The 26,509-nt window shown below is 39.5% G+C and overlaps 1 protein-coding gene across 1 annotated transcript in view; it reads right to left on the bottom strand.

Annotated features, from left to right (window-relative positions):
- cops4 (COP9 constitutive photomorphogenic homolog subunit 4 (Arabidopsis)) overlaps positions 1-26,509 on the bottom strand; it is a 65,459-nt gene that overhangs the window by 18,254 nt on the left and 20,696 nt on the right. Inside the window, exons 3-8 of the mRNA XM_043695242.2 lie at positions 24,220-24,371; positions 23,289-23,392; positions 21,223-21,376; positions 18,604-18,754; positions 17,207-17,377; positions 13,816-13,931 (exon numbers count right to left, since the gene is read on the bottom strand). Of these exons, the coding sequence (XP_043551177.1) occupies positions 13,816-13,931; positions 17,207-17,377; positions 18,604-18,754; positions 21,223-21,376; positions 23,289-23,392; positions 24,220-24,371 (848 nt within the window). The remainder of the gene's footprint in view (positions 1-13,815; positions 13,932-17,206; positions 17,378-18,603; positions 18,755-21,222; positions 21,377-23,288; positions 23,393-24,219; positions 24,372-26,509) is intronic.

The following is a 26,509-nucleotide window of genomic DNA, read 5'->3' on the forward strand; positions in this document are numbered from 1 at the left end:
ATTATATTAACTTAATCCCTCAAAATATATATTGTCGCTTATGCGGTCTTCCTTCTGGTCTTCTGAATCTGCTGCTTCCTTCTATCCTTTTGAAACTGCTGTCTTCTCCCTGGGTCATCATCTTACTTTTTACTGTGAGCATTTTTTTAAGCTATCAAATGCCTTCATAGAGATTTCTTTTGAGAGCAAGATTTTTATTTCTTTGGATGGTAGCTCGCTCTCACCAAATTTCAAAATGCCCTTCCTTTTTTTAGGTGCCCAAGACTCTCACCCTCTTATCGGTCCGATATTGTCAATACAATCAAATTAAAATTCAATTGGTTTTTGATATCCTGAACATAATTTAAATTCAAATCCGGTCTCCTTAAAATCAAAACAACTCCAAACCCACGACTACATATTATCAATTCTCAGTACTCTCTGCACCTGTAAGCTAGTCACACATAAGTGCTGTCATAATCTCTCAGCTCACAAATGCACTCTCTCTCTTAACGTGACCATACACTCTTTCGACTTCGTAATTGTTTAGTATTTCTGGTCATATTAGGCAAATGGTTTTATGACTGTTGACATTACTAATAATAGGATGTAACATCATTTGTACAAATACTGCATCTAAAAGCATGCTCATTTGTTCACATAATGAAATGTTAGTTTCTGGGCCTTGGGGATAGAGATGGGCATTTACATTACTCTCGTTAGAGGTGGGAAGACATCTCATAATCCTAATTTTAAGACAATTAAGTTAATTTAAATTATTATCTGATAAAGAATAAGACAGTCTCACAATTTGGGATAAGCATTTAAGGCTCAAGGCTTCTGTTGCTCAAGTTTATCATGGTTTCTGCGCTTTAATTCTTCTGAAACATGATTCAATATAACATTTCAGTGATAGAAGTAGTAAGATATTGCCCGTGAGGACAGCATTGAAGGAATCTTGGGCTATGAAAAATAATAAACTTCTGCATTGTCCACACTGCTTGTTTCTTAAGTATTTACAAAAATCTTATTTATAAATTCTGCTTGATTTGTAAATTCTAGTTCTTTGTACCTTGTTAGCTTAAAAAGCTGAAAAATGTGTTGCTGGAAAAGCGCAGCAGGTCAGGCAGCATCCAAGGAGCAGGAGAATCGACGTTTCAGGCATAAGCCCTTCTTCAGGAATGAGGAAGGTGAGCCAAGCAGGCTAAGACAAAAGGTAGGGAGGAGGGGCGTTGGGAATGCGATAGGTGGAAGGAGGTTACGGTGAGGGTGATAGGCCGGAGAGGGGGTGGGGGCGGAGAGGTCGGGAAGAAGATTGCAGGTTAAGAAGGCAGTGCTGAGTCCGAGGGTTGGGACTGAGATAAGGTGGGGAGAGGGGAAATGAGGAAGCTGGAGAAATCTGCATTCATCCCTTGTGGTTGGAGGGTTCCTAGGCGGAAGATGAGGCGCTCTACTTCCAGGCATCATGTTGCCATGGTCTGGTGATGGAGGGGGCCAAGGACCTGCATGTCCTTGGAGGAGTGGGAGGGGGAGTTAAAGTGTTCAGCCATGGGGCGGTTGGGTTGGTTGGTGCGGGTGTCCCAGAGGTGTTCTCTGAAATGTTCTGCAAGTAGGCGGCCTGTCTCCCCAATGTATAGGAGGCCACATCGGGTGCAGCGGATGCAGTAAATGATGTGTGTGGAGGTGCAGGTGAATTTGTGATGGATATAGAAGGATCCCTTGGGGCCTTGGAGGGAGGTGAGAGGGGAGGTGTGGGCGCAAGTTTTGCATTTCTTGTAGTTGCAGGGGAAGGTGCCGGGAGAGGAGGTTGGGTTGGTGGGGGGGTGTGGACCTGACGAGGGAGTCGCAGAGGGAGTGGTCTTTCCGGAACGCTGATAGGGGAGGGGAGGGAAATATATCCTTGGCGGGGGGGGTCTGTTTGGAGGTGGCGGAAATGACGAAGGATGATACGATGTGTCTGGAGGTTGGTGGGGTGGCAGGTGAGGACCAGTGGGGTTCTGTCCTGGTGGTAATTGGAGGAGCGGGGTTCAAGGGCGGAGGAGTGGGAAGTGGAGGAGATGCAGTGGAGAGCACCGTCAACCATGTGTGAGGGGCAATTGCGGTCTTTGAAGGAGGAGGCCATCTGGGTTGTTCGGTATTGGAATTGGTCCTCCTGGGAGCAGATGCGGCGGAGGCGGAGGCAAACGAATTGGGATTATGGGATTGTGTTTTTACATGGGGCAGGGTGGGAGGAGGCGTAATCTAGTTTACTCCCACCCTGCTCCCTGTAAAAACGCCATCCCATATTCCCAATTCCTTCGCCTCCGCCGCATCTGCTTCATTCCTGAAGAAGGGCTTATGCCTTAAACATCGATTCTCCTGCTCTTTGAATGCTGCCTGACCTGCTGCGCCTTTCCAGCAACACAGTTTTCAGCTCTGATCTCCAGCATCTGCAGTCCTCATTTTCTCCACCTTGTTAGCTTATGCTTAGCAAATGAGGACCCAATTCCTATAAATTAATATGGAATTTAAAAGGGTATTTTTACACTTCAAAACTCCCAAGTCTAAGAATAGTCATGGTATATGTCATTACAAGTCATATAATTTATTAATGTACACTTATTCCCAATAGAACACAATCTAATCAGCTTTTCAGTAATTTATAAACCTGTAATAAAGAACATTCATTCCATAATAATAAGTTATTACTTCTAAATAACATTAAGTGTTAAACACCAGTGGTCTATGTGCTATTCATGGTTCTTTCAATACATCGACAAAATACATCAACCTCAAGAATATGCCCCGAAGCTACCACCATGTCTCCTGTCCCACCAGAGGCCCAAACACCCTGGACCATTGCTACACAACCAAAGATGCCTACCACTCCAATCCCTGCCCACATTTTGGTAAATCAGACCGTAAGAGGCAGTGCTCTTTCTCCCAGCTAACAAGCAGAAACTGAAGCATGAGGACCCGGTACAGAAAGTTGTACAGTGGTCTGAGGTAATTGATGAACTTCTAAGTGGCTGCTTGGAGTTGGTGCACTGGTCCATATTCAAGAACTCAGTGGCTAACCTAGATTGAATTTGCCACTACCACCACAGGCTTCATCAGTAAGAGGACTGAGGGCCAATGAAATTAATCCAAGTGTCCTGCAACCAGAAACCATGGACGAGCCAGAAGGTCCATAAACAACTGAAGTCCAGGTCTGAGGCCTTCAAGTTGGTTGATCTTGACGTATACAAGAAATCTAGGTATGACCTTCATAGAGACAATACCAGACTAAACTAGAGTCCCTGATTAACCATACAAACATCAACTTTGGCAAGGCTTAAACGATATAATAGGTTACAAAGCGTAGTAGAGTGGAATCACTTACAACAATACATCTCTGTTCATTGAGCTCAGTGCATTCTATGCTCATTTTGAACAGAATGTCAGTGAAATGATGTCAACGGCCCCAACAGCCTTGGGTGCACCTGTACCCACAGTCACTGCAGATGTCAGATAGGCCTTCTAGTGGGTGTATTCACAGAAAACAACTGGCTCCAATGGTGTATTTACAGACATCTTTATCTTCTCTTTACTATGATGGGAGGTTCCCACCAGCTTCAAGATGACCACGATCACCCTTGTGCCAAAGAAAAATCAGGCAATGTGCCTTAATGCCTACTGCCCGGTGGCTCTGACATCCATCATTATTAAGTACTCTAAGATGTTAGCAATGGTACACATCAATTCCAGTCTCCCAGATTACCTTGATCTACTTCAATTTGCCGATCACTGCAATAGGTCCACAATGGATCTCATCTCCCTGACACATCTGAATAACAAGGACACCTATGTCAGACTCTTATTTATTGACTTTAGCTCCACCTTCAAACCACAATTCCAACCAAACTCATCTCCAAACTCCGAGACCTAGGACTCTGCTTCCTGCCATGGAGCTGAATCCTCGACTTCCTGATCGCAATCAGTAAGAATACACACCACCACGTCCACGATAATCCTCAAAACCAGTGCCCTGGAAGACTGCGTACTCAGTCCTTTACTATACTCCTTGTACACTCATGATTGTGGGACCAAATTCAGCTTTAACTCCATTTACAAAATTGCTGATGACACCGCCAGAGTGTGTCAGGCCTCAAACAATATGAGACAGAGTACAGGAAAGAGATCACCAGCTTAGTGGCATGGGGTCATGACAACAATCTTTCCCTCAATGTCAGCAAAACGAAGAAGTTGGTCATCAATTTCAGCAAGCAGAATGGAGGACACACCCTTCTCTGTATCAATGGTGCTGATGCGAGATGAGCTTCAAGTTGCAAGGAGCATCACTAACCATAAATCCTGGCCCATCCACCTCAATGCTATAGGCAAGAAGGCATGCCAACGCCTCTACTTCCTCAGAAGGCTTAGGAAATTTGACATGTCAACAATGACTCTTACCAATTTTTATAGATGCACCATAGAAAGCATCCTATCCAGATGCATCACAGCTTGTTCTGGTAACTGATCTGCCCAAGGCCACAAACAAATTAGAGGATTGTGAATGCAGCCCAATCCATCACAAAAACCAGTCTTCCTTCCATTGACTCCATCTATAGTTCTTGCTGCCTCAAAGCGGGCAACATAATCAAAGACCCCTCCCATCCCCGTTTTGCTCTCTTCCAAGATACAAAAGTTTGAAAACACGTACCAACAAGATTTATGAATGGCTTCTTCCCCACTGTTATAAGACTTATGTTCGAGCTGCTCTTTCTGTGCACCTTCTCTGCAGCTTTAACATTATATTTTGCATTGTTTTATTATCCTAATGTACATAAGGTATGATTGGTCTGGTTAACAAACAAAACAATACTTATCACCATATCTTGATACTTGTGACAATAATAAATCAAATGTGTACCACTATACTGCATTACAACAGAAAAATGAAAGCATGGCTGGTCGTGTTCTGCACACTTATCAACTTGCTCAAGACCATTTTGGCACAGCTCTGCAATGCTATGGCATGATATGCAGAGCCTGAACACAGGAAAAAGTAATTGCAAGCACCTAAAGAATTACTTTGTAGGTCTTAACACAAGTTCGTAACAACAAAGATTCTGTGGAAATGTCTTGTGCCATAGTTTTCTCTCTTCTACTGTTGCTTCTACAACAAAGATTCTCCCCTTTCATTTGTTTTTAGGCGAATGTGAGGAATGAACTACTCAAATATAGAGAAAGATACATAAAAGGATTCAATTCAGTTCTACTTTGTAGAAAAAATAAACCACTTGCACAATTTTTACTTTTTTAACAATCTCAAAATATTTCACATGTAACTAATGTTTGAATTCAGTATTTAGTGCTTATTTGGCATTTACAGCAGCCATTTTGCACAGAAAATGCAATGGGATGAAAGATGACTTGATTATTTTTTTCATAATACTGACTGGTGGAACAATGTTAAGCAGGTAATCAGAAGCAAATAGCATCTCTATGCAATAACTTTAAATCAATGGGAACTATGTTGCTAGTCTTGCATCAATGGAAGTCACATGGTTGACATCTTTTGTTTAAAAAAGAGATTTTACAATTCTTACAAATCTTTTCTATTATCCTCATATAATTCATCAGTTACATCTACATCCTTTTCGCAGAATTTCAATGCTTGATCAGTACGGCAAACAAATTGTCTGTGTAATATTCAGACAATTTGTTGTTCTTCTCCTAATTTTTATTACACGTCATTAATATTTCTCTAACCTTCTAACAAAATGTCCTGACTGGATAAACTGACTTTCCAGAAATAATTGCCTGAGCATAATTGCCTTGCTCAATGTCAAGTTTCATTTGTACATTTTAAGTAAAGGGATTACTCAACAAAATAACTAGGTCTCTAGACATGTCAGTATCTAAAAAGTGGTTTAAACCAGTTTTTACATGGAATTTTAATTCTTTTTAATGATTTCAAAGTGCTGGCATCACTATGCCTGAAGCAAATAATACCTTAACCTTGCACTGATCCTCAATATTAAGCAAATTAAGATAATATTTTAATCAATTAGCCTCACATATGCTATCTAGCATTGCACAGTTGGAGTCCATGACCAAAACATTCACGACAGGACTAAAGCTCCTTGTGGATGTAACCATGGAGGAGAGACAAGCAATCAGGCTGAACAACCCTTCAATTACAATGTTAATAGGCACTCCAATCCAGAACAGCCCCAGAAGGAGGGGCTTATCTGCTGACCTACCTCTGCACCAGGTGGCCAAAGATTAAAAGCATGAACTGAAATGTACCCAAAAAATGGTGTAGCCCCTTCATATAATATGTTCCTCTTATAGGAGCACAACTGAAACTCTCGTGAATGGGAAACTTCCTGTACATAATTAAACACAATTAACATCTAATCAACAGATTTAGTGCTCGGTCTTTTTTAAAAAAAAAAGAGCCATATCTAGCTCTCTGGTAACCAGTACACTGTGAAGACAGCCCTCCCACAATTAAAGTTGACGGGATGCTTCATCTAAAAATGGTTTGTGATACTGTATCCTGGTGGACATAGATAGAGTTTGCTGACATCACCTTTTTTCTGCAATGTCACAAAACTGCATCCAGTGTCAATTGTGGCTCAGTTGGTAATACTCATCCCTGATTCAGAAGATAATTGGTTCAAGAGCCACTCCAAAGACTTCAGCTCAAAAGGTAGGTGAACATATTTGGACAGTACAAAGGGATTGCTGAAATATTGGAGGACACTGTCTTTTGGACGAGACATTTATCCACATCCTATCCGGCTTCTTACGCAAATGTTAAGCATCCTATAGAGCTTGTTAAAACAGTGGTAAGGAGTTCTTTCTTATGTCCAGATCAAAATCAATTCCTCAACTGACATTAAACAAATTGTCTTGTCATTGTCCCTTTATTGCTTGTGCTACCTGGCTGTGTGAAAACTGACTGCTGTGTTAACTAAGGTACAAAGTGACTACGCTTCAAAAGTACTTCATTGGTTGCAAAAGAGCTTTGCATCATTATACAGTTAAGAAAGGTTTTACACAAATGCAACTTTGATGTGCTGCCTAACGTGTTTCGAAAAACCATCAGCATATGAGTTGGATTGGCTTTAAACATATCTCTGCTAACAGCATTGCTTCGACCAGTAATCTCAAGATTTGGTGCCCCAGCATAGACTAATCTCTTGTCAAACGAAAGTAATGCTCATCTCACTCTACACTTCCTGATGAAGGGCTTTTGCCCGAAACGTCGATTTTCCTGCTCCTCAGATGCTGCCTGAACTGTTGTGCTTTTCCAGCATCTTTCACCCAATATCAGTAGTGACCATAATACATTAATCATAATACATAATACATTAAGTTTCAATCTGCAATCTGAGAGGGAGAGGGTACAGTCGGAAGTGACAGTACTTCTGTTGAATAAAGGGAACAATGGAGATATGAGGGAGGAGCTGGCCAAAGTTCAATGGTGCAATACCTTAGCAGGGATGACCGTGGAGGAACAATGGCGGATATTTCTGTGTATAATGCAGAAGTTGCAGGATCAGTTCATTCCTAAAAGGAAGAAAGATCCCAGGAGGAGGCATGGGTGGCCGTGGCTGACAAGGGAAGTAAAGAAACATATAAAGTTAAAAGAGAAAAAGTATAACATAGCTAAGATAAGTGGGAAAACTGAGGACTGGGAAGCTTTTAAAGAGCAACAGAGGATTACTAAGAAGGAAATACGCAGAGGAAAAATGAGGTACGAAGGTAAACTGGCCAAGAATATAAAGGAGGATAGTAAAAGCTTTTTTAGGTATGTGCAAGGCAAAAAAATGGTTAGGACAAAAATTGGGCCCTTGAAGACAGAAACAGGGGAATATATTACTGGGAACAAAGAAATGGCAGAGGAATTAAATGGGTACTTCAGATCTGTGTTCACTGGGGAAGACACAAGCAATCTCCCTGAGGTAACAGTGGCATAAGGACCTGAACTGAAGGGAATTTATATTTGCCAGGATTTGGTGTTGGAGAGACTGTTAGGTCTGAAGATTGATAAGTCTCCGGGGCCTGATGGTCTGCATCCCAGGGTACTGAAGGAGGTGGCTCGGGAAATCGTGGATGCATTGGTGATTATTTTCCAGAGTTCGATAGATTTGGGGTCGGTTCCTGAGGATTGGAGGGTGGCTAATGTTATACCACTTTTTAAGAAAGGTGGGAGAGAGAAAGCAGGAGATTATAGACCAGTTAGTCTGACCTCAGTGGTGGGAAAGATGCTGGAGTCTATTATAAAGGATGAAATTACGGCACATCTGGATAGTAGTAACAGGATAGGACAGAGTCATCATGGATTATGAAGGGGAAATCATGCTTGACTAATCTTCTTGAATGTTTTGAGGATGTAACTCTGAAGTTGGACGAGGGAGATCCAGTAGATGTAGTGTACCTGGACTTTCAGAAAGCTTTTGATAAAGTCCCACACAGGAGGTTAGTGAGTAAAATTAGGGCGCATGGTATTGGGGGCAAAGTACTAGTTTGGATTGAAAATTGGTTGGCTAATAGGAAACAAAGGGTAGTGATAAACGGCTCCATTTCGGAATGGCAGGCAGTGACCAGTGGGGTACCGCAGGGATCCATGCTGGGACCGCAGCTTTTTACAATATATGTGAATGATATAGAAGATGGTATCAGCAATAACATTCGCAAATTTGCTGATGATACAAAGCTGGGTGGCAGGGTGAAATGTAATGAGGATGTTAGGAGATTACCGGGTGACCTGGACAAGTTAGGTGAGTGGGCAAATGCATGGCAGATGCAGTTTAATGTGGATAAATGTATGGTTATCCACTTTGGTGGCAAGAACAGGAAGGCAGATTACTACCTAAATGGAATCAATTTAGGTAAAGGGGCAGTACAGAGAGATCTGGGTGTTCTTGTACACCAGTCAATGAAGGTAAGCATGCAGGTACAGCAGGTAGTGAAGAAGGCTAATAGCATGCTGGCCTTCATAACAAGAGGAATTGAGTATAGAAGCAAAGAGGTGCTTCTGCAGCTGTATAGGGCCCTGGTGAGACCACACCTGGAGTACTGTGTGTAGTTCTGGTCTCCAAATTTGAGGAAAGACATTCTGGCTATTGAGGGAGTGCAGCATAGGTTCACGAGGTCAATTCCTGAAATGGCGGGATTACCTTACACTGAAAGACTGAAGTGACTGGGCTTGTTTCCCCTTGAGTTTAGAAGACTGAGAGGGGATCTGATTGAGATGTATAAGATTATGAAAGGATGGGACACTCTGGCAACAGGAAACATGTTTCCGCTGATGAGTGAGTGCCGAACCAGAGGACACAGCTTAAAAAAACGGGGTAGACCATTTAGGACAGAGATGAGGAGAAACCTCTTCACCCAGAGAGAGTGGTGGCTGTGTGGAATGCTCTGCCCTAGAGGGCAGTGGAGGTCCAGTCTCTGGATTCATTTAAGAGTTGGATAGAGCTCTCAAAGATAGTGGAATCAAGGGTTATGGAGATAAGGCAGGAACAGGATATTGATTAGGAATGATCAGCCATGATCAAATTGAATGGCGGTGCAGGCTCGAAGGGCTGAATGGCCTACTCCTGCACCGATTGTCTATTATCAGTTATTGACAATTCCTTCGTTGATAATCAAAGTTTTAAAAGCACTTTAGATAAGGGGATTTCCTTTGATGCTGATAATATCCAGAACAAGAACAAAACAAATGGTATGAAGATGTAGAAAAGTAAGTACAAGCAAAAAGAGTTCAGATTAGCCTAAAATCTGTGGAATTAATCTTCTCAACATAAAAGGTTTGAGTGCCAAGTTCACAGGTTACTAAAAGCTAGTGAATGAATAGTAAGTGGATGGTTATCTCAGAGGACTGGGATAAAAATGGATTTCTGTCCTACTTTTCTCACCATAATGCCTCATGCACATAGGCCACTGGACAGGAAAGACTGACTTGATGTTGTTTAACACGTGTCTTATCCATCAAGGTATAGCATGCAACCTCTTTCAAAAAGAAGTGAAGACGACTTTGGCTAAACAACATATTTAATTATCTTTCATCATGATTTATTACAGCTTTGGGTCACTGAACACTAGTGCCATTTCAGTATTCAGAGTTGCCTGCCTGATCATCTTCATTTCTAATCTCATATTTGGAACTGTACTCAAACATTTTCAGAAATTATCTGGAAGAGTGGGTCAAAAGGTCAACTTTAAAGCTAACACATGGCATCAAATTAGCAAAGATGGATAATATTATGAAAGATTAGAACATCTTCATTGGGCAATTGGAGATGAGCAATAAAAACTGACCTTTGTCTTGTTCATATCCTATGAATAAATAAATTAATAAAAAAGCATGGAGTCATGATTATGGTATTCAAATTAGTAATGGTCATGATGTAGAGGGTCATTCAGGGATATTTGATTTGGCACAGGATAGAAAAAATAATATACAAGTATAAGCTGAAAGGTAAAAGTTTACTTCAGTAGGGGTTAGTCAGTTTTCCAAATACTTTAAAAAACGTGGTGCGTTTTCTACAAACACCTGGAAGTGAGAAACATTAATGACACAGAAATACAGAAAAATTGACAGGTCATTCCTGCCATTAAGATTTTCTATCCTTTTTTCAATTGTCAGATAACGTTGCACCAGATCTTTCCAAATTTAGGCCATAGGCCAATTTTAGCTACGAGATCATTCAATATAATATTCTTACTTTAAGTCAGATAAATCTCCAACCTTTTCAGTGTTAGATGAAAGCCCAATTACAAATTCAACTCCTCCTTTGAGGTTGTTTCAATTAGCTCCACCAAAAGCCAAGTCTTACATCTGGCATTCCTTTCAAGTTGCTATTAGGATCCCAGACCAGATCACCAAATTTATATTACAATCTGGCTCAAGACTAGTAACTTTCATTTCTACAACAGACGAAGTGAGAGATCTACAGGACTAACCACGAGAATAATGTTACAAGATTTCACAGTTTTAAACTACAACAATAAACTTTATTACAGGACAGTGGAACAGTAATTCAATTCACAATATGTACAACTTATATTCAGAATTCATGTGGTAAATACGGTTAATAGACTGTGATTGAACACCTCAGATGGCTAATGCAATCAAGCCAAATCCTCCAATTTCTCACAACTGCCCTCACTCATTAATGGCAGAACAGGTCATAAAATCTCAACAAACAAGGGATTACAATTTGCTGATCTCGCCTTAAAGCTCCCTCTCAACCACCGCTCAACCACATACTGCCTTAACAACAGCTCCAGCTCCGTTGGTCATCCTCCTTTCCTGGGGCGACATTCCCCAAAACCGCACTCTCTGACACTCATTCACAAGCATGACTCCAGCTCGCCTCACCAACAGTCCTGCCCTGGAGTTTCCCCCTCTGATCTTCAATCTAGTTCAATAGGCCAAGCAAATACTGCTTGTGAACTTTTCAAAAACCACTGTCTTATGTGTACTGAAGTATTAATGCTCACAATCATCTTCCAAGCATCTCCCAATAGTGTCAGCAACTTTCCCACCTTCTCAGCTCCACAAAGCCTCTTCAAAGTGCTTAACTGCCTATTAATTGCCAACTTCTTCCTGAGTTCTAACAGACAGTCACCCAGCTGCTCTCTACTCCTCACTTGTCAGTTGCACGGACTGTGTGGTTTGCCTGTCTTCCCAACAGTATTGCTAACTGTAGCAATGGAAACTACTTCTATCTCTGTGTTTGTTTCTCAACCACCTGTACTTTTTCACAGACTGCCTGTAACTTTTGAACTCCTCTTCAATGAACCAAGTGGCCAAGTGAAAAGTTTGCAATAAACCCCAATTGTAATGCTCAATCAAGTTGAACGCAGTCACCTAGCAGCTCTTAGAACTGACTGTGCTCCTTATGTTACAACTCAGATTGCTGGCTTCCCCTTACAAAAGAAAAGTTCACAAAAAGGATTCATCATTCTCTTAATATTATTGAATTGTTTGGATGCAGATCAAGGTCCGCCTATAAGCAAGTGGTATTTTATTGAGCAGTTTAAAACAATGGGGAGTGAAAAACTTCTAAATCCAAATATAAAAATAGATGTTGGAGCAGAAGAAGACCATTCAACCCCTTAAGCCTACTCTGCCATTCATCCTGATCATGACTGACCATTGAGCTCAATACCCTAATACCGTCATTCCCCCGCCCCCACCCTCCATATCCCTTCAGAGCAATATCTAGCTCCTTCCTGAAAACACAATGTTTTGGCCTCAACCACTATGTGGTATAGAATTCTACAGGTTCACCACTTTCGGTGAAGAAATTTCTCCACATCACAATCCGGAAAGGCTCAGCCCTTATCCTTAATCTATGACTTCTGGTTCGGAACACCTTCACCATTGGGGAAATCCATCTTGCATCTAAACTGATCAGTCCTATTAGAAGTATAGGTTTCGACGAGATCTTTACCCCTCCACATCCACCTCCACCTCAGTGTTCTAAACCCCTGAATGCAATTCTAACCGACTCAGTCAGCCCTGTCATCCCAATCAGTTTGGTAAACCTACAAACTAGCGTTTCTTTTGTCGCTTCTCCCCTAGAAAATGATGTCAACGAATAGAAGGACTTCACAGGCAGACTAAATCTGCTTTAACTCAAACAGAATTCCTTCTGTGCTCAACAGCTCATGCAGTGGGACTGGAACCTCGGACCTTCCAGCTTAGAGGCTGGAGTGCTACCAACTGAGCCACTGAGGATTACTGCTTGCTGTGGATCAAAATAGTTCAGCAAGAATATCGGTGACAGTAGAACACAGGAAGACAGACAGTTTTCTTTTTGCTTTTGGTCAATTGTTAGATGCTGTTATTTTCTCGAAAGATGGTGGATGGGTAATTATTGTCAAAATTACCCTTCTCTGCTAAAGGTGTATTTGGTACAGATGGTGCTTCTTGAAAAGGGCAGCACAGTTGCTCAGTGGTTAGCACTGCTGCCTCAAAGTGTCAGAGATCCAGATTCAATTCCAGCCTCAGACGACCCCCTGTATGGAGTTTGCATTTTCTCCCCGTATCTGCATGGGTTTCCTCCAGATGCTTCAGTTTCCTTCAACAGTCCAAAAATGTGCAATTAGGTAGATTGGTCATGTGAAATTGCTGATAATTTCCAGGGATGTGCAGGTTACCTGGGTTAGCTATGGGAAATGCATTTTTATAGGATCGGGGGGGGCTGTGCGGCGGTCTAGATGGGATGTGCTTTAGAGGGTCAGTCTGGGCTTGATGGGCTGAATGGCCCATCAAAGTCTACTTTAAAGAAATATAGTCAGCCTCTTTTAAATGATTTCACAATAAATTCAAGTTTAATCCAAGTCTTAGAAAGTGTTTCCTACTTCAATGGTAAAGTTTATCTAATCCATAGCAGATACTTGATAGGACTGGCTAGCAACTTGAGTTACACAGTTCCAAGTGCAATCTTATTTAATAATCTAGGTCAGATAAAAACATAGGGAGGCAAATGGACAATGTCTGAATTCATTGCAAGATCATTCTCCTGTAGCTTCAGATCGAAAAAAAACCCTGTGCTGCTAAAAATTAACATTTATTTTATCAATGTTGCTGCAATATGTAGCTACATCAATTCATCACTAATATCAAAAAAAATGAAAAACATGCTGAAATAACGTATTCACAAAGTAGGATGTACTCACTTCAAAAGCGGTTTTCTTCTGTGTAAATTAAATGAATTAATATCGAGACATAAACAATGAAGGGTATTGCTACCTGTTAAATGGAAATCGTTGGGTATCTCGCTGCCTGAGATTTTCTTTCAAGTTTAAATATAGGAGAGTAAGTTCAGTACTATGATAGCTTACCTTGGCTGGTGGTATTTCAAGCAAAGCTCCAAGCTCTTCAAATGTAATATTATTGTACAGTTTACTAGCAGAAAGTAGATTGTGTTCAATGACTGCCCTGTCCAGTATGCTGGAACCTAGTATTAAGGGAGGAAACATCATATGAACAATAGATACAATTTCACGTGAATTTTTAAACTGATTAAACTTTCATCGATAAGAAACCTGCCGACCAAAAGTCTTTAAAATGCAACACAAAATTTACTGAGGAACTTGCTTACATCATTTGTAGCATACATGGAATTCACACAAATAACATTATTTAATATTACCATTAATTTACATAATTTAATTGGTTAAGGAGATGGCAATAATTACCACTATGCCATTCCAATCCTATTACAAGATAACCATAATACTAAGGATAGATTGATTAGATTCTGAACTAACAAGAGAATCAGAGGCTATTGGGGATAGGATCAAAGTTGAAGCCACAATCCGATCAGTCATGATCTTACTGAATGATGGAGCAAGCTAAAGGGACCCAATGGCCTACTGCTGATTCTAATTCATATGTTTATATGTAACTGATATTGTAAAAATGTAATCTAAGTTTATTTCCTCCAAGTGTTTTGGCGATGTAAGATTTTTAAAAACATTAGTATAACCCAAAGCGGTCACCTAAAGTGTTATTCCACACAGCAAAAAAAAAGCACCTTTGACAGACCACTGCAAATCTTAAACAAACCAGATAAAGTCACCAGAAGGCACTTTCGTCAGTTTACCACCGCTGTGATGCTTAAGTCAGAGCCTTCAGAGGACACATTCTCTGAAATTTGGGAATTCATTCCTAGTTCTATTTGTACCTATTGTTTTGATGTAGTGACTAATATTGTTTGAACTTTCCTGGGCTGAAGTTCTGAAGAGAATTGGCAAGTGAATCAAAGTCAGGATGCCTGATGCGTTGATACCATCAGTTTGAAATCCATATAAAAAAAACGTAAGAATGGATTTTAACAAGGGGTATGAGTTCAAGATGCTTGGGATGTGTCTACAGTTTCTAAAAGCAAACGGATGGACAGTACTGTGCTAGTCAGTTAAACAGTGGCGCATTCAAAATCACCGCATCAAAAGTTAACATCTGAATTGATAAATTAAAAACAGAGCATGATAAATTACAAATTATGGGTAGACAGATTTAGACCCAAGAGATTTCTGTACATGCAACAGTTTTTCATTTGGTCACTTCTAGGTAATGAGCCATTCACAAAATAAATATCCAGGAAGATGCCAAACTATTTAGCACAATGGTCTCGGTTAAAATAAAACTGATACATTAACAAAAACCTTGACATCATAAATATTGATAGAATACTTAATGATAGACATTGTATAGTTAGTCCAGTCCTGAGTTAAATCAATGCAATTTATCCCAAAACATAAATAAATCAACAATTTGTCATTACATAGTCTCCATTCATTAAAGTGTTTTCCAAATAAAGGGATCAGAAATTTTAATTGTAGTCAGCAGCTGAAATGCCAATTTAACCAGAAACAAGCTGCTGCATAAATATTTTAAGATCTTTACAATGTTTTAGGATATCTATTACTTTAAAAATAGAACGATCTGTTTGGCTTGTCCTATAATAGTAGTGTTGCCCCAGTCGAATTCATGTTGCTTGTCATCTGTGTGTGTGGCTACTAAGGATAGCTGGTCGTGTTGTTTCGTGGCTAGTTGGTGTTCATGGATGCGGATCGTTAGCGGTCTTCCTGTTTGTCCTATGTAGTGTTTTGTGCAGTCCTTGCATGGGATTTTGTACACTACATTGGTTTTGCTCATGTTGGGTATCGGGTCCTTCGTTCTGGTGAGTTGTTGTCTGAGAGTGGCTGTTGGTTTGTGTGCTGTTATGAGTCCTAGTGGTCGCAGTAGTCTGGCTGTCAGTTCGGAAATGCTCTTGATGTATGGTAGTGTGGCTAGTCCTTTGGGTTGTGGAATGTCCTCGTTCCGTTGTCTTTCTCTTAGGCATCTGTTGATGAAATTGCGCGGGTATCAGTTTTTGGTGAATACATTGTATCGGTGTTCTTCCTCTTTTTGCAGTTCTGGTATACTGCAGTGTGTTTTGAATAGTGTCTTGATGCAACTTCTTTTGTGTGTGTTGGGGTGGTTGCTTTCGTAGTTCAGGACTTGGTCTGTGTGTGTGGCTTTCCTGTATACCTTTGTGGTGAATTCTCCGTTAGGTGTTCTCTGTACCATCATGTCTAGGAATGGGAGTTGTTGTCCTTTTCTTCCTCTCTAATGAATCGGATTCCTGTGAGCGTGGCATTGATGATCTCTATTTCTGTGTTTTTAATGATTACAAAGGTGTCATCCACATATCTGACCCAGAGTTTGGGTTGAATTTGCGGTATGACTGTTTGTTCTAATCTTTGCATTACCGCTTCTGCTATGAGTCCAGAGATGGGTGAGACCATGGGTGTGCCGTTGATTTGTTCATATATTTGGTTGTTGAATGTGAAGCGTGTTGTGAGGCACAGGTCCAGTAGTTTGAATATGCCGTCTTTGTTGATAGGTTCAACGTCCTGTTGTCTGTTCTGTATGTCCAGCAGGTTGGCTATTGTTTCTCTGGCTAGGGCTAGGGATAGAGGTGAACAGTGCCGTTACATCGAATGAGACCATGGTTTCTTCCTTGTCTATGTGTATATTTCTGATGATGTCCAAGAATTCCTGTGTTGATTGTATAGAGTGTCTGGATCCGCTGATCAGGTGTTTCAGTTTCTGCTGTAGTTCTTTAGCCAGTTTGTGTGGTGTCCCTGGTAGTGATACTATGGGTCTGAGTGGGATGTCTGGTTTGTGCACTTTAGGTAGTGCAGATGACAAGCAGATGACAAGCAACATGAATTCGACTGGGACAACACTACTATTATAGGACAAGCCAAACAGAGAACAGCCAGGGAATTCCTAGAGGCAAGGCACTCATCCACAGATTCAATCAATAAGCACATCGACCTGGACCCAATATACCGGCCACTGCAGCAGACAGCTGGAACTGACAACCAGAAGCGGCAGAGACAAACCACTATAAATGCTGGAGGAAAGATCACAGAAGCGCTTCACAGGAGGCTCCCAAGCACTGAGGATGTCACCGAGACAGGGGACAAAACGTCTGCAACACAAATTCCCAGCTCGGCGAACAGAACCACAACAATAAGTGAGATTATTAACTAGGTTTAATTTGGCTGTGTGAACAACATCATGCGGAGATGAATACGCAGCCAGACAAGGTGCTCATATTCATTCCGTTAAAAATAACATTTGTAGTTGCATGTTTTAGATTTATCATCCACAAACCATTCTACTATATACTACAAAAAAGGTGTGAAATAGGATAAAAACTGACTGTCAAGACTTTACCATCAGCAGTTGTTGCTTTCTGATGAGGCATCAGCATGGCAGCAAACTCCTGCAGCTGGTTCCCTCGAATAATTCTATCCAGATACATCTTCTCTAGAATGCCATAAGCTGCAAGCTGCTGGCAGCGTTCATCCTTGAACAGGGTTGCCAGCATACGGGAACGCTGCTGTCCTGGGATGGGGAGGAAGAAACAACCAGCAGAATTATTGTGAATTATAAAACTAAAATGGGCGGCACAGTGGCACAGTGGTTAGCACTGCTGCCTCACAGCGCCAGAGACCCAGGTTCAATTCCTGCCTCAGGCAACTGTGTGTGGAGTTTGCACATTCTCCCAGTATCTGTGTGGGTTTCCTCCAACAGCACCAAAAATGTGCAGGTTAGGTGAATTGGCCATGCTAAATTGCCTGTAGTGGTAGGTGAAGGGGTAAATGTAGGGGAATGGGTCTGGGTGAGTTGCTCTTCGGAGGGTCGGTGTGGACCTGTTGGGCCAAAGGGCCTATTTCCACACTGTAGGGAATCTAAAATAAAACTTAACTATGTTGCATTGCAGCATTTGTTCACAATGTTGCATCTATACATCAAATTGGGTTTGCTTAAAATATCTTCTGCTCTAAATTCATTCCATTTGATGTCTTATTTTAAATATAAGGATACTTCTATGGCACACACCTTTTAATAGCTCTTGACATTTCACATCATAAAACCTAGCCTGTGACAAACTACGGAAGAATAGGCCAAGATGCACCTGACTTGAACAATCAGCCACATTTACTGAAATTATATTTCCATGATGTCTGCATCCAGGTCACTTTCCATGCTACTATGTGATCTGTCTTCCTTAAACATTAAACCAAGTATAATTTATGCTTTTCTGAATTGAGAACATATCAATAAAATGCAGCATCTTTAAAACATTCTGAAGATTGGTACCGAAGCTAGTTATCTGTTCCAGCAACACACAAGGAATCTAACTACAAGATGATAAAATTCATATTTTAAACTTGACTGCTTTTGAAAAATCGTTATCTACCATGGACATGCTTCCTGAGCTCCCAACAAAGACAAAGAATGGAGTACAGCTATGGAAGGGTCTGAAACCCAGGCCATTCTTTTATTCGTAACTCCAAAGGAATTTTGAATTAGAAACATTTAAAAAGGTGTGAAATCAAAGGTTTTTTCTTTTAAGAAATTTAATTTTCACATAATTATGCACTTATCCATTTGTGGAAACCAGCAGTTTGAATGCTAGTCTACGAAGAAATAGACAAGCATACCTTATCAAACTTAGACCGGCAAACCAAAATGTGTCAACTCAACCAGAAGTTTATTGTGCACGTTGTTGCTAGAAATACCCACAGCTCTATCTTTACTGATCAACAATATAAATATATTATTACCTGCTGATGCTAGAATGGTGCAGTGTAGTGCATGCTTTAATGCTTCTAGTCGCTCAGTCTCATGTACTATAGATTTATATGAAAGTTCATTATATCGTTGTGCAGCTTCAATAAATTTCCTTCTGTAGTCGAGGACACGGGCATAGCATACCTGAAGATAAAATTATATTATATATATCTGAAAATAAACGCTTTTAACCACCGAGAATCACTAAATCAAATGACAAGCATAAAATCTTGTTTTTAAGTTTACACATATCCAAGCTTGACATTAAAGTGATTCTGATGTTTACCATAAAAAAATTAAATTGAGATTTGAAGATTAGTCTACCACAAAAATAATATCGCACTGGCACAAAAGATTACAAGGGTTACAGAACGGAACAAAAGAGCAATGTGTTTGTAATTGTGCAAACATTTACACTGAAATGATAATTAGAAGCTAAAAATACAAGCATAAAAACAAAGGAATTTCAAATTGTGTACTTCAGTCAGATCTCTGATCCCACCTGCACATTTGCATGGTTTTCAAACATTTCTGAAAGCAAGGCAATTTAGTTACAACCAAGGGAAATATTTGAACAGAAAAAATAAAAATGCAGGAAACTTGAAACACTAAAGAAACAAATCATGCTAGACATCTGTGGAACAGTCAAACATCTCAATCTCCTGTGCAGCTTAAAGACTATGTATTACAGATTTGCTTTTGTGGGTTGTATAGTTAGACTTCAGTGTTTTTCCTCCAATTACCCATAGTATTTGTTTTGAAAACCTCTTGCGCTTACTCTTTCGTCCTCAGTCTTTCCAATCCCCTGACCAGAAGATGATTATGTACAGTATAACAGCTAAACAAAATTAAAAGTATTTTGCAGGGATTCAGGAAGAAAAGTTTAATATTTTCTACAATTAAATCATAACTATTAACTACAGGATCATAAGAACATCAGACCAGAACTAGACTATTCAGCCTATCTGGTGTGCTCTGCCATTTAGTGAGATCACAGCTGATGTGATCAACCTCAACTTCACTTTCCTAACATAACCTTTGATCCCCTTTCTGATTAAAAATCTGTCCATCTCCTCCTCGAATATTCCTAAAGACACTGCTTCTACAGCCCTCAATGGTTAATAAAAGATTCCACTAATTCACAACCCTTTTTGAAGAAATTCCTGTTCATCTGTCTCCATCTGCCACACTTATTCTGAGATTATGCCCTCAGGTGCTTGACTATGTATTAAGGGAAAACAACCTTACCACAACTACCCTGTCAAGTCCCATTAAGAATGTGTCGTTTACATAAGGTTGTCTCATTTTTCTAAACTACAATGAGTACAGGCCCAAACTACTCAACCTCTCCTCATAAGACAGGTTCTCCCTCGCCACAATCAGTTCTGTGTACCTTCTCTAGACTGCCTCCAATGCCAGTAGATAACAGGGCCCAAAACTGTTCATAGTATTCTTGCTGTGGTTTGCTAGTACCTTGTTCAGACTTATCAATATTTCCCTATTTGACACTTTGAAATAAAAGCTAACATTCCACTTGCCTTTCCTAAAACCTGGTGGACTTGTACACTAGGTTTTTGAGTTTTATGCACAAGGACTTCCGAATTCTTCTGTCATTTACTGCAGTCTTTCTCCATTTAAAAACAAACAAACAAAGTCAGCTCCTCCAATCTTCCCATCAAAGTGCATAAGCTCACATTTCCCACCTATTTTCCATCTAACACATTTTTGCCCATTGGCTTACACTTGGCAATTTATCAAATGCAATATTAAATGAAAATTTAGTTTGCCACTAGCTAACATCCTAACCTGATGATCTTTTGTTTACACTGAAGACATTAGAACTGGAACTTGAATCGGTCAGTCATGCTAAGTTAATTCTTAAATGCTGGTTACTGCTTCCTTAAACACTGTACTGCACCCTCCACACATTTTCCTTAAATCCAGACAGCGATTTGTTTTGAAATGAGTTTCACACTGGCATCCTAACTTTCATTTTCATGTATTGAGCCATTTCTTCAGGATTATAGGATAATAATTATGCTTTACACCAACTCTACAACAGACAAAAAGCAAAAACATCTTTTAAATAATGGATTTTGGTGTGTCCACTTTTAAAATCAATAGTAATGGTGATCAATATGTTGAAAGTATTACCAAAGTTGGGGGAGGGAATTGGAACTCGTAACAAAGCATTCAAAAACCTAAGACACAGTGAGCTGTTATGTACATCCTTAAAGGATGTTGAATTCAGATTCAAATAGTAACCTAAAAGTAGAATTGAGCCCAACTTTACCTGTGCCCACCCATGCTCACACAATATTATCATATGTTCAAAACATTTTCCAACAATGAATCAAAAACAGGAATGAGAACCCCAGCTGACTTTCTTCCTGCCTGAACCAAGGATTCTAGGACAAATGAAATCTACACACTGTTCCCTTGGCTGCAATCAGCCAACTCAAATCAGACAGGAAATTCAACGTGAGGTACACATTACTGGAGATGGCAACAGAGATGGAATTACTGCACTCTTCCATACTGTAAAACTTTTATCACTGACATTCCTGTCTTTAGCTATGCAATTGTAGCTATTTTCCAATGTGAAATTCTACCTTGTAATGTATCTGCAGTTGTTCATTGGTGGATTCATTTTGAAGTAGAGAGGCCCGATTTATGTAAGCTTCTGCCTGCACAGGATCATCATCTTCCAGGTACAAACGAGCAATTTTCAGATAGGTGTCGAGTTTATAGTCCACGTTATATTGCCTTTAAAAAGAATGAGTATTTAAAACTAAACAACCAACTTTTTTTAACATAAAGAACAAAATCATTGAAAATTAACAGGTGTTGCACACTATAATCTTTGATCCAGGATTAAAGGCAGAGAAGTGTTTATTTCCTTTGGATACTAAACTCAAAATAATTGTTTGTTTTCTCTTTTACTGAATGTTTAACAGATTTCAGGTTTTATTTAAAAGTTCTAATACTTTCATTTTATACATGTCCTCAGGATGTGAGCTTTGCTGGCTTGATTCATATTTATTGCCCATTTCTCATTGGATTTAACGTGGCGAAGGTGAGACACCTTCTCGGACTGTTGCAGTCCATTTGATGAAAGTTCTCCAACATTCCTAGTAGATAGGATGTTCCAGTATTTTGAACAATTAATGGTAGAGAAATAGAATTATATTTCCCAGTGAGGACAGCCTGTAATTTGCAGAAGAACTGGTAAGTGGCAATGTTCCAAAGCCGCAAGACTTCAATACCATAGACCATGTCAGAGCCCATGTCCACTGTCTTCAGCCAACTGGAGTAATCACATGGAGTAAACTGAATTGGTTGAAGACTTGCATCAAACAATGGTGGAGGTCTTAGGTGGAGGCTGAGATCATTCACACAGCTAGTACTTTTGCATGAAGAAATTTACACATGCCTGTCTTTTACTCTGAAGAACTGAGCGCTGTCATTTTATATATTTGTGTAATTTCCTTGCTAATTGCTCCTGGCAACCTCCACTACAGTCTGCCTTGAACCAGAGCTAATCCTCTAGTTTGGTGGTTATGATAGAGTATGGGTCATCAGGTTTTGTTTTAATTCATCCATGGGATGTGGGTTTCTCTGGCTGAACCAGCATTTACTGCTCAACCCTAAAATGTTTAGAGTCAACCAAGTTGCTGTGGGTCTGGAGTCACATGTAGGCCAGACCAGTTTAGAACATCAGATTTCCCTCCTTTTAGTGACATTAGTGAATGTCTAGCCTGACAATCGGCGCTGGTTTTATAAATTCTTCATTCCAGATTATTAGTGAATTCAAATCCCACCATCTGCCACAACTGGATTCAAACCCAGATCCTAGAACATTAATAGTCTAAGCAATATTACCACTACTCTAGTTGTTAAACCTATTGTAGCTATAAAACAATTCCAACTAACAAGTGGAAACAGCTGTTAAATTCAGGCAGCGCAACTATAAGACCATGTTGTGGATTGATTGGAGTGGAGTTTTATTTTCCCAAACCATGAGTTCTTATCTTAGACTTGTTACCAGAATGGACATAGGAGATACTAAATCATTCCCAATAAGGAGAAAGGGAAAAATCAAGAAACATTACTCAGCCAATCTCACACAAATCACTGTTCATCAAGAAAATGGAAGTGGGCTTATCCCATTCACTCACCCAGTCTCTTTGCCAAAAAATCAACAGCCATACAGGGGCAAGAGACAGCAAAATAAGAAACTAAAGCAGTATTGGAAAGGCTTTTCTGCAAATTGTCCAGATTCAATTATCTAAACGTGCCATCCATGTTGAGGTAATTGCATCAACAACACCAAAGGAACTAATTATATTTGTCAACTAAATCAGTTACATTATTCACAATAGAGACACAGAATCTTACAGCATGGAAAGGGGCCCTTCCATCCATTGTTTCTGCACAGGTAATCTGTCTATTCTAATCCTATTTGCCAGCATGTGCCCTATAACCTTTTATGTTATGGTGCTTTAAGTGTTCACTCAAATATGATTTACATTGAAGTAAAAATTTATTATTAATTAAGTGAAATGTTGAAGTGCTTTAATGTGCAATGATTTGTGGATAGTTTTAAATGCAAACATCTTCTTTAAAATATCTATAATACTGCACACAATATTTGAATTGGAATTTATTCAATACGCACTTTTGCCCAGTTTCTAATGGAATTCCCACCAAAACTTGAGCAGCATTTCTCCAGTCTTCTTCCTTCTCATAGATGGTGGCTAAATGCTGTCGTATGGAAGCCACCTGAGAAATTAAACAGATCAATCACATATGTATAAAACACATGATTAGGATACAAAAGTAAATAGTTAGTAGCTTCTGAATTACTTGTTTTTGAATTTACATTAAGATTTTTTTAACTAAATTTGTATCATTGCATGGAAAATAAGAATATTTTTCTCTAGACTTTTATCTCCTCTTATTTAGTTACCATGTCAACCCACATTCCAAGATGGAGAAGAGAATCCAAACAAACTGACCACTTTCACTCACTCAGGTAGTGTTCTGGAAATGTCTGCTTAAATCATTCTCCTAGTTGTTTCAGCTCTGCCTATAAACAACAGACTACAGATTACAGACATGAGCACCACAAAGCATTAAAGTGGGCTGGCTGAAAATAGAATAAAAGTTGTCCTGTTCTGTTTCAGAGGCCCTAAAGGCATTCCATGATATTAATTCCAACAGACTTAAACTGGGTCAGAATGGGTAATGGCTTCATTTATTCTGGAAACTTGAAGTGCAATTTTTGTATGCAAACTGAAGTATTTTAATAATTCATTTCAAATTTAGTGTCATGTTGTAAAAAAACCTGAGGTTTCTCATGCCTCAAAAACCTGTTTTCATATTTTTCAAGTGGGGTAGATTTAAGGTCCATTCTAGTCACCAGTGTTTCACATTACAATTTACTCATCATATCAGCACGGAATGAGGATAATTCACTAAATACAGGGGTTTTCTTAGCTGTATATAGTTAAAAGAAAAGTCAATTAAATGCTTTCACAACTAAAAATTAAACCATGCTTCTTTTAAGGCAAGTAAATATGGCTAGTTATTATCCATCAGGCTCTCACCTGCTCTTCAAATGAAATGACTCGAGGCTGGATCTTTTCCAAAGTGAAGTGGTAGATTTCTTTAGCTGTAGCATCAGGAAGATTTGGTAGGTGGGAGCAAAAGTCAGTCAGCAGTTGCCGGGATATCACTAGACTGACATTTTCATTAACCACTGTATTAAAAGAAAGAAAAAAAAGCATTGAATCACGAGCTTTCCTTTGACAAGATAACACTCACTCTTTACTGTGGTTTGCTAGCATATTTCATTATGGTTGGAGGGTTAGTCTCTTTGGAAAACATACCACAATTCATAATTAGCAATATAAACATTCAGAGCATTGCCTGAAATATGACATTTACATTTCCTTTCCTATGTTCCAAATATAAATTGATCAAAATCAGATTCCTCGCATATAAACAATTCATTGTGAAAATGCTACTTTATGTTCCATTGTTTGTGTTCACTTTTAACACAAAGTGCAAACAAAGAAAAATTGCAATTTTATTTATTCGGGTTTAGCTTGGTACTTGTCCCTTTAAATCTATAATATGCCACTTGATGCCAGCTGTGGGGGGAAAAAAAACTTGTGACTAGAACAAATAAAAATAAACGCATGACATTTTGATGAAGCACAAATTATATTTTGTCCAATTCAATATGGTAGTCAATTATTTTAAATAGGAGTGCCAGTTACAACAACCTATACAAACTAGAACCAGCAGTGGGCTGGAGAGATAGCTTCCAGTGTTGAATAAGTCAGTCATAGCTTCTTTTACTGCACAGAAGGAGTCCCTTTAGCCCACCGGATCTGCAGTAGTCACCAAACATCCACCTATTCTGATCCCATTTTCCAGCTTTGTATTCTATGTCATTTCAAGTGCTCATCGAAATGATTTTAACTGCCTTGAGAGTTCCTGCCTCTATCATCCTTCTAGCAGCGAGTCTGAGATACCCACAACCCTGTGGGTATATAGAAATAGCCTTAAATCCCTTCTAAACTTCCTGCTCTTTACTTCAAAAGGTTAGTGACCCTGCTACTAAGGAGAAAGGTTTCTCCTGTCCACGCCTCTCAGAATGTTGTACATCTCAATCCGATTCCCTCTTAAGCCTATTTAATCAATCTTCATAACTGAATCGCTCCAGCCTAGCCAACATGTTGGTAAATCTCTTCTGCACCCTCTCTAGTGCAATCACATCCTTCCTATTGTGTGGCGATCAGAATGGCAGTAATCCAACTGTGGCCAAAATAAAATATAAATCCATCATAATCTCTTATACTTACATTTATTAATTAAGTTATTGAATACAAGTATCTCACATGCCTTCTTAGCTACCTTATCTACCAGTCCTGCTACTTTCAAAGATCTATGGATATGCACACAATGGTCCCTCTGATCCACTGCACTTCCTAGGGTCCTACCATTCAATGTGTACACCCTTCTCTTGTTAGTCCTTCCAAAATGCATCACCTCACACATTTCAGGATTAATTTTTAATTACCACTGTTCAGCCCATCTGATCAACTTGTCTACATCCTGTAGTCTGAAGCTTTCCTCCTCACTATTTACTAGATTAATGTTAATGTCAGCTATGAACTCACTGAACGTACCTCTTATATTCATGTCTAGATTATTAGTGTATAAAATAAATAGCATGGGTGCAGCACCGAACTCTGTGGTACACCACTTGAGACAGGCTTCCAGTCATAAAAACACTGTCTTCCTCTGTTCCTGCAACTAAGTCAATTTTGGAATAAATTTGTCAAATTGTATTGGATCCTACGGGCATTTTGCTTCTTAACCAGTTTGCCATGCAAGTTGTGAGAGTTGAATATAATTAAACCAATTTTTTTTTAAAATGAAGGTGCTAAGAGCAGAGATACCATAATCAGAAAGGATTATAAAACAGATTACTTTTTAAATCCAAGTTATCCACAGTAAAATAGCTTGGAGTTTTGGTTTACACAAAGATATTTCTTAATTTCCCTATTCGCCAAGGTGCTCTGTACCCAAGATAGTGCTGTGTGCTAGTGACACTGTTACACTGTAATTAACCTTGAAACTGAAGCTGTACCTAGGTACCTTGATACCTAGATGGCACTGTAAATGGTGACTTATAAACTCTTCATTCTACTTATTTGAGGTAATTCAATTTAATAATAGTATTCCAACCTTAAATGTACAATTGTCCCTTATTCATGTTAAATTAGACACTTGTGTACAGTTTATATAATATTTTCAAGTTAAAATTAGACTATGTGAAGACTGGAGAGCAATCTGTGGAAGCTCAAGAGTGTTTGTTTGATAACA

This window comes from Chiloscyllium plagiosum, unplaced genomic scaffold, assembly GCF_037043375.1.
Source record: "Chiloscyllium plagiosum isolate Xiang-an unplaced genomic scaffold, Cpla_swu_hap1 HiC_scaffold_1, whole genome shotgun sequence".
In the NCBI taxonomy this organism is placed as follows: domain Eukaryota; kingdom Metazoa; phylum Chordata; class Chondrichthyes; order Orectolobiformes; family Hemiscylliidae; genus Chiloscyllium; species Chiloscyllium plagiosum.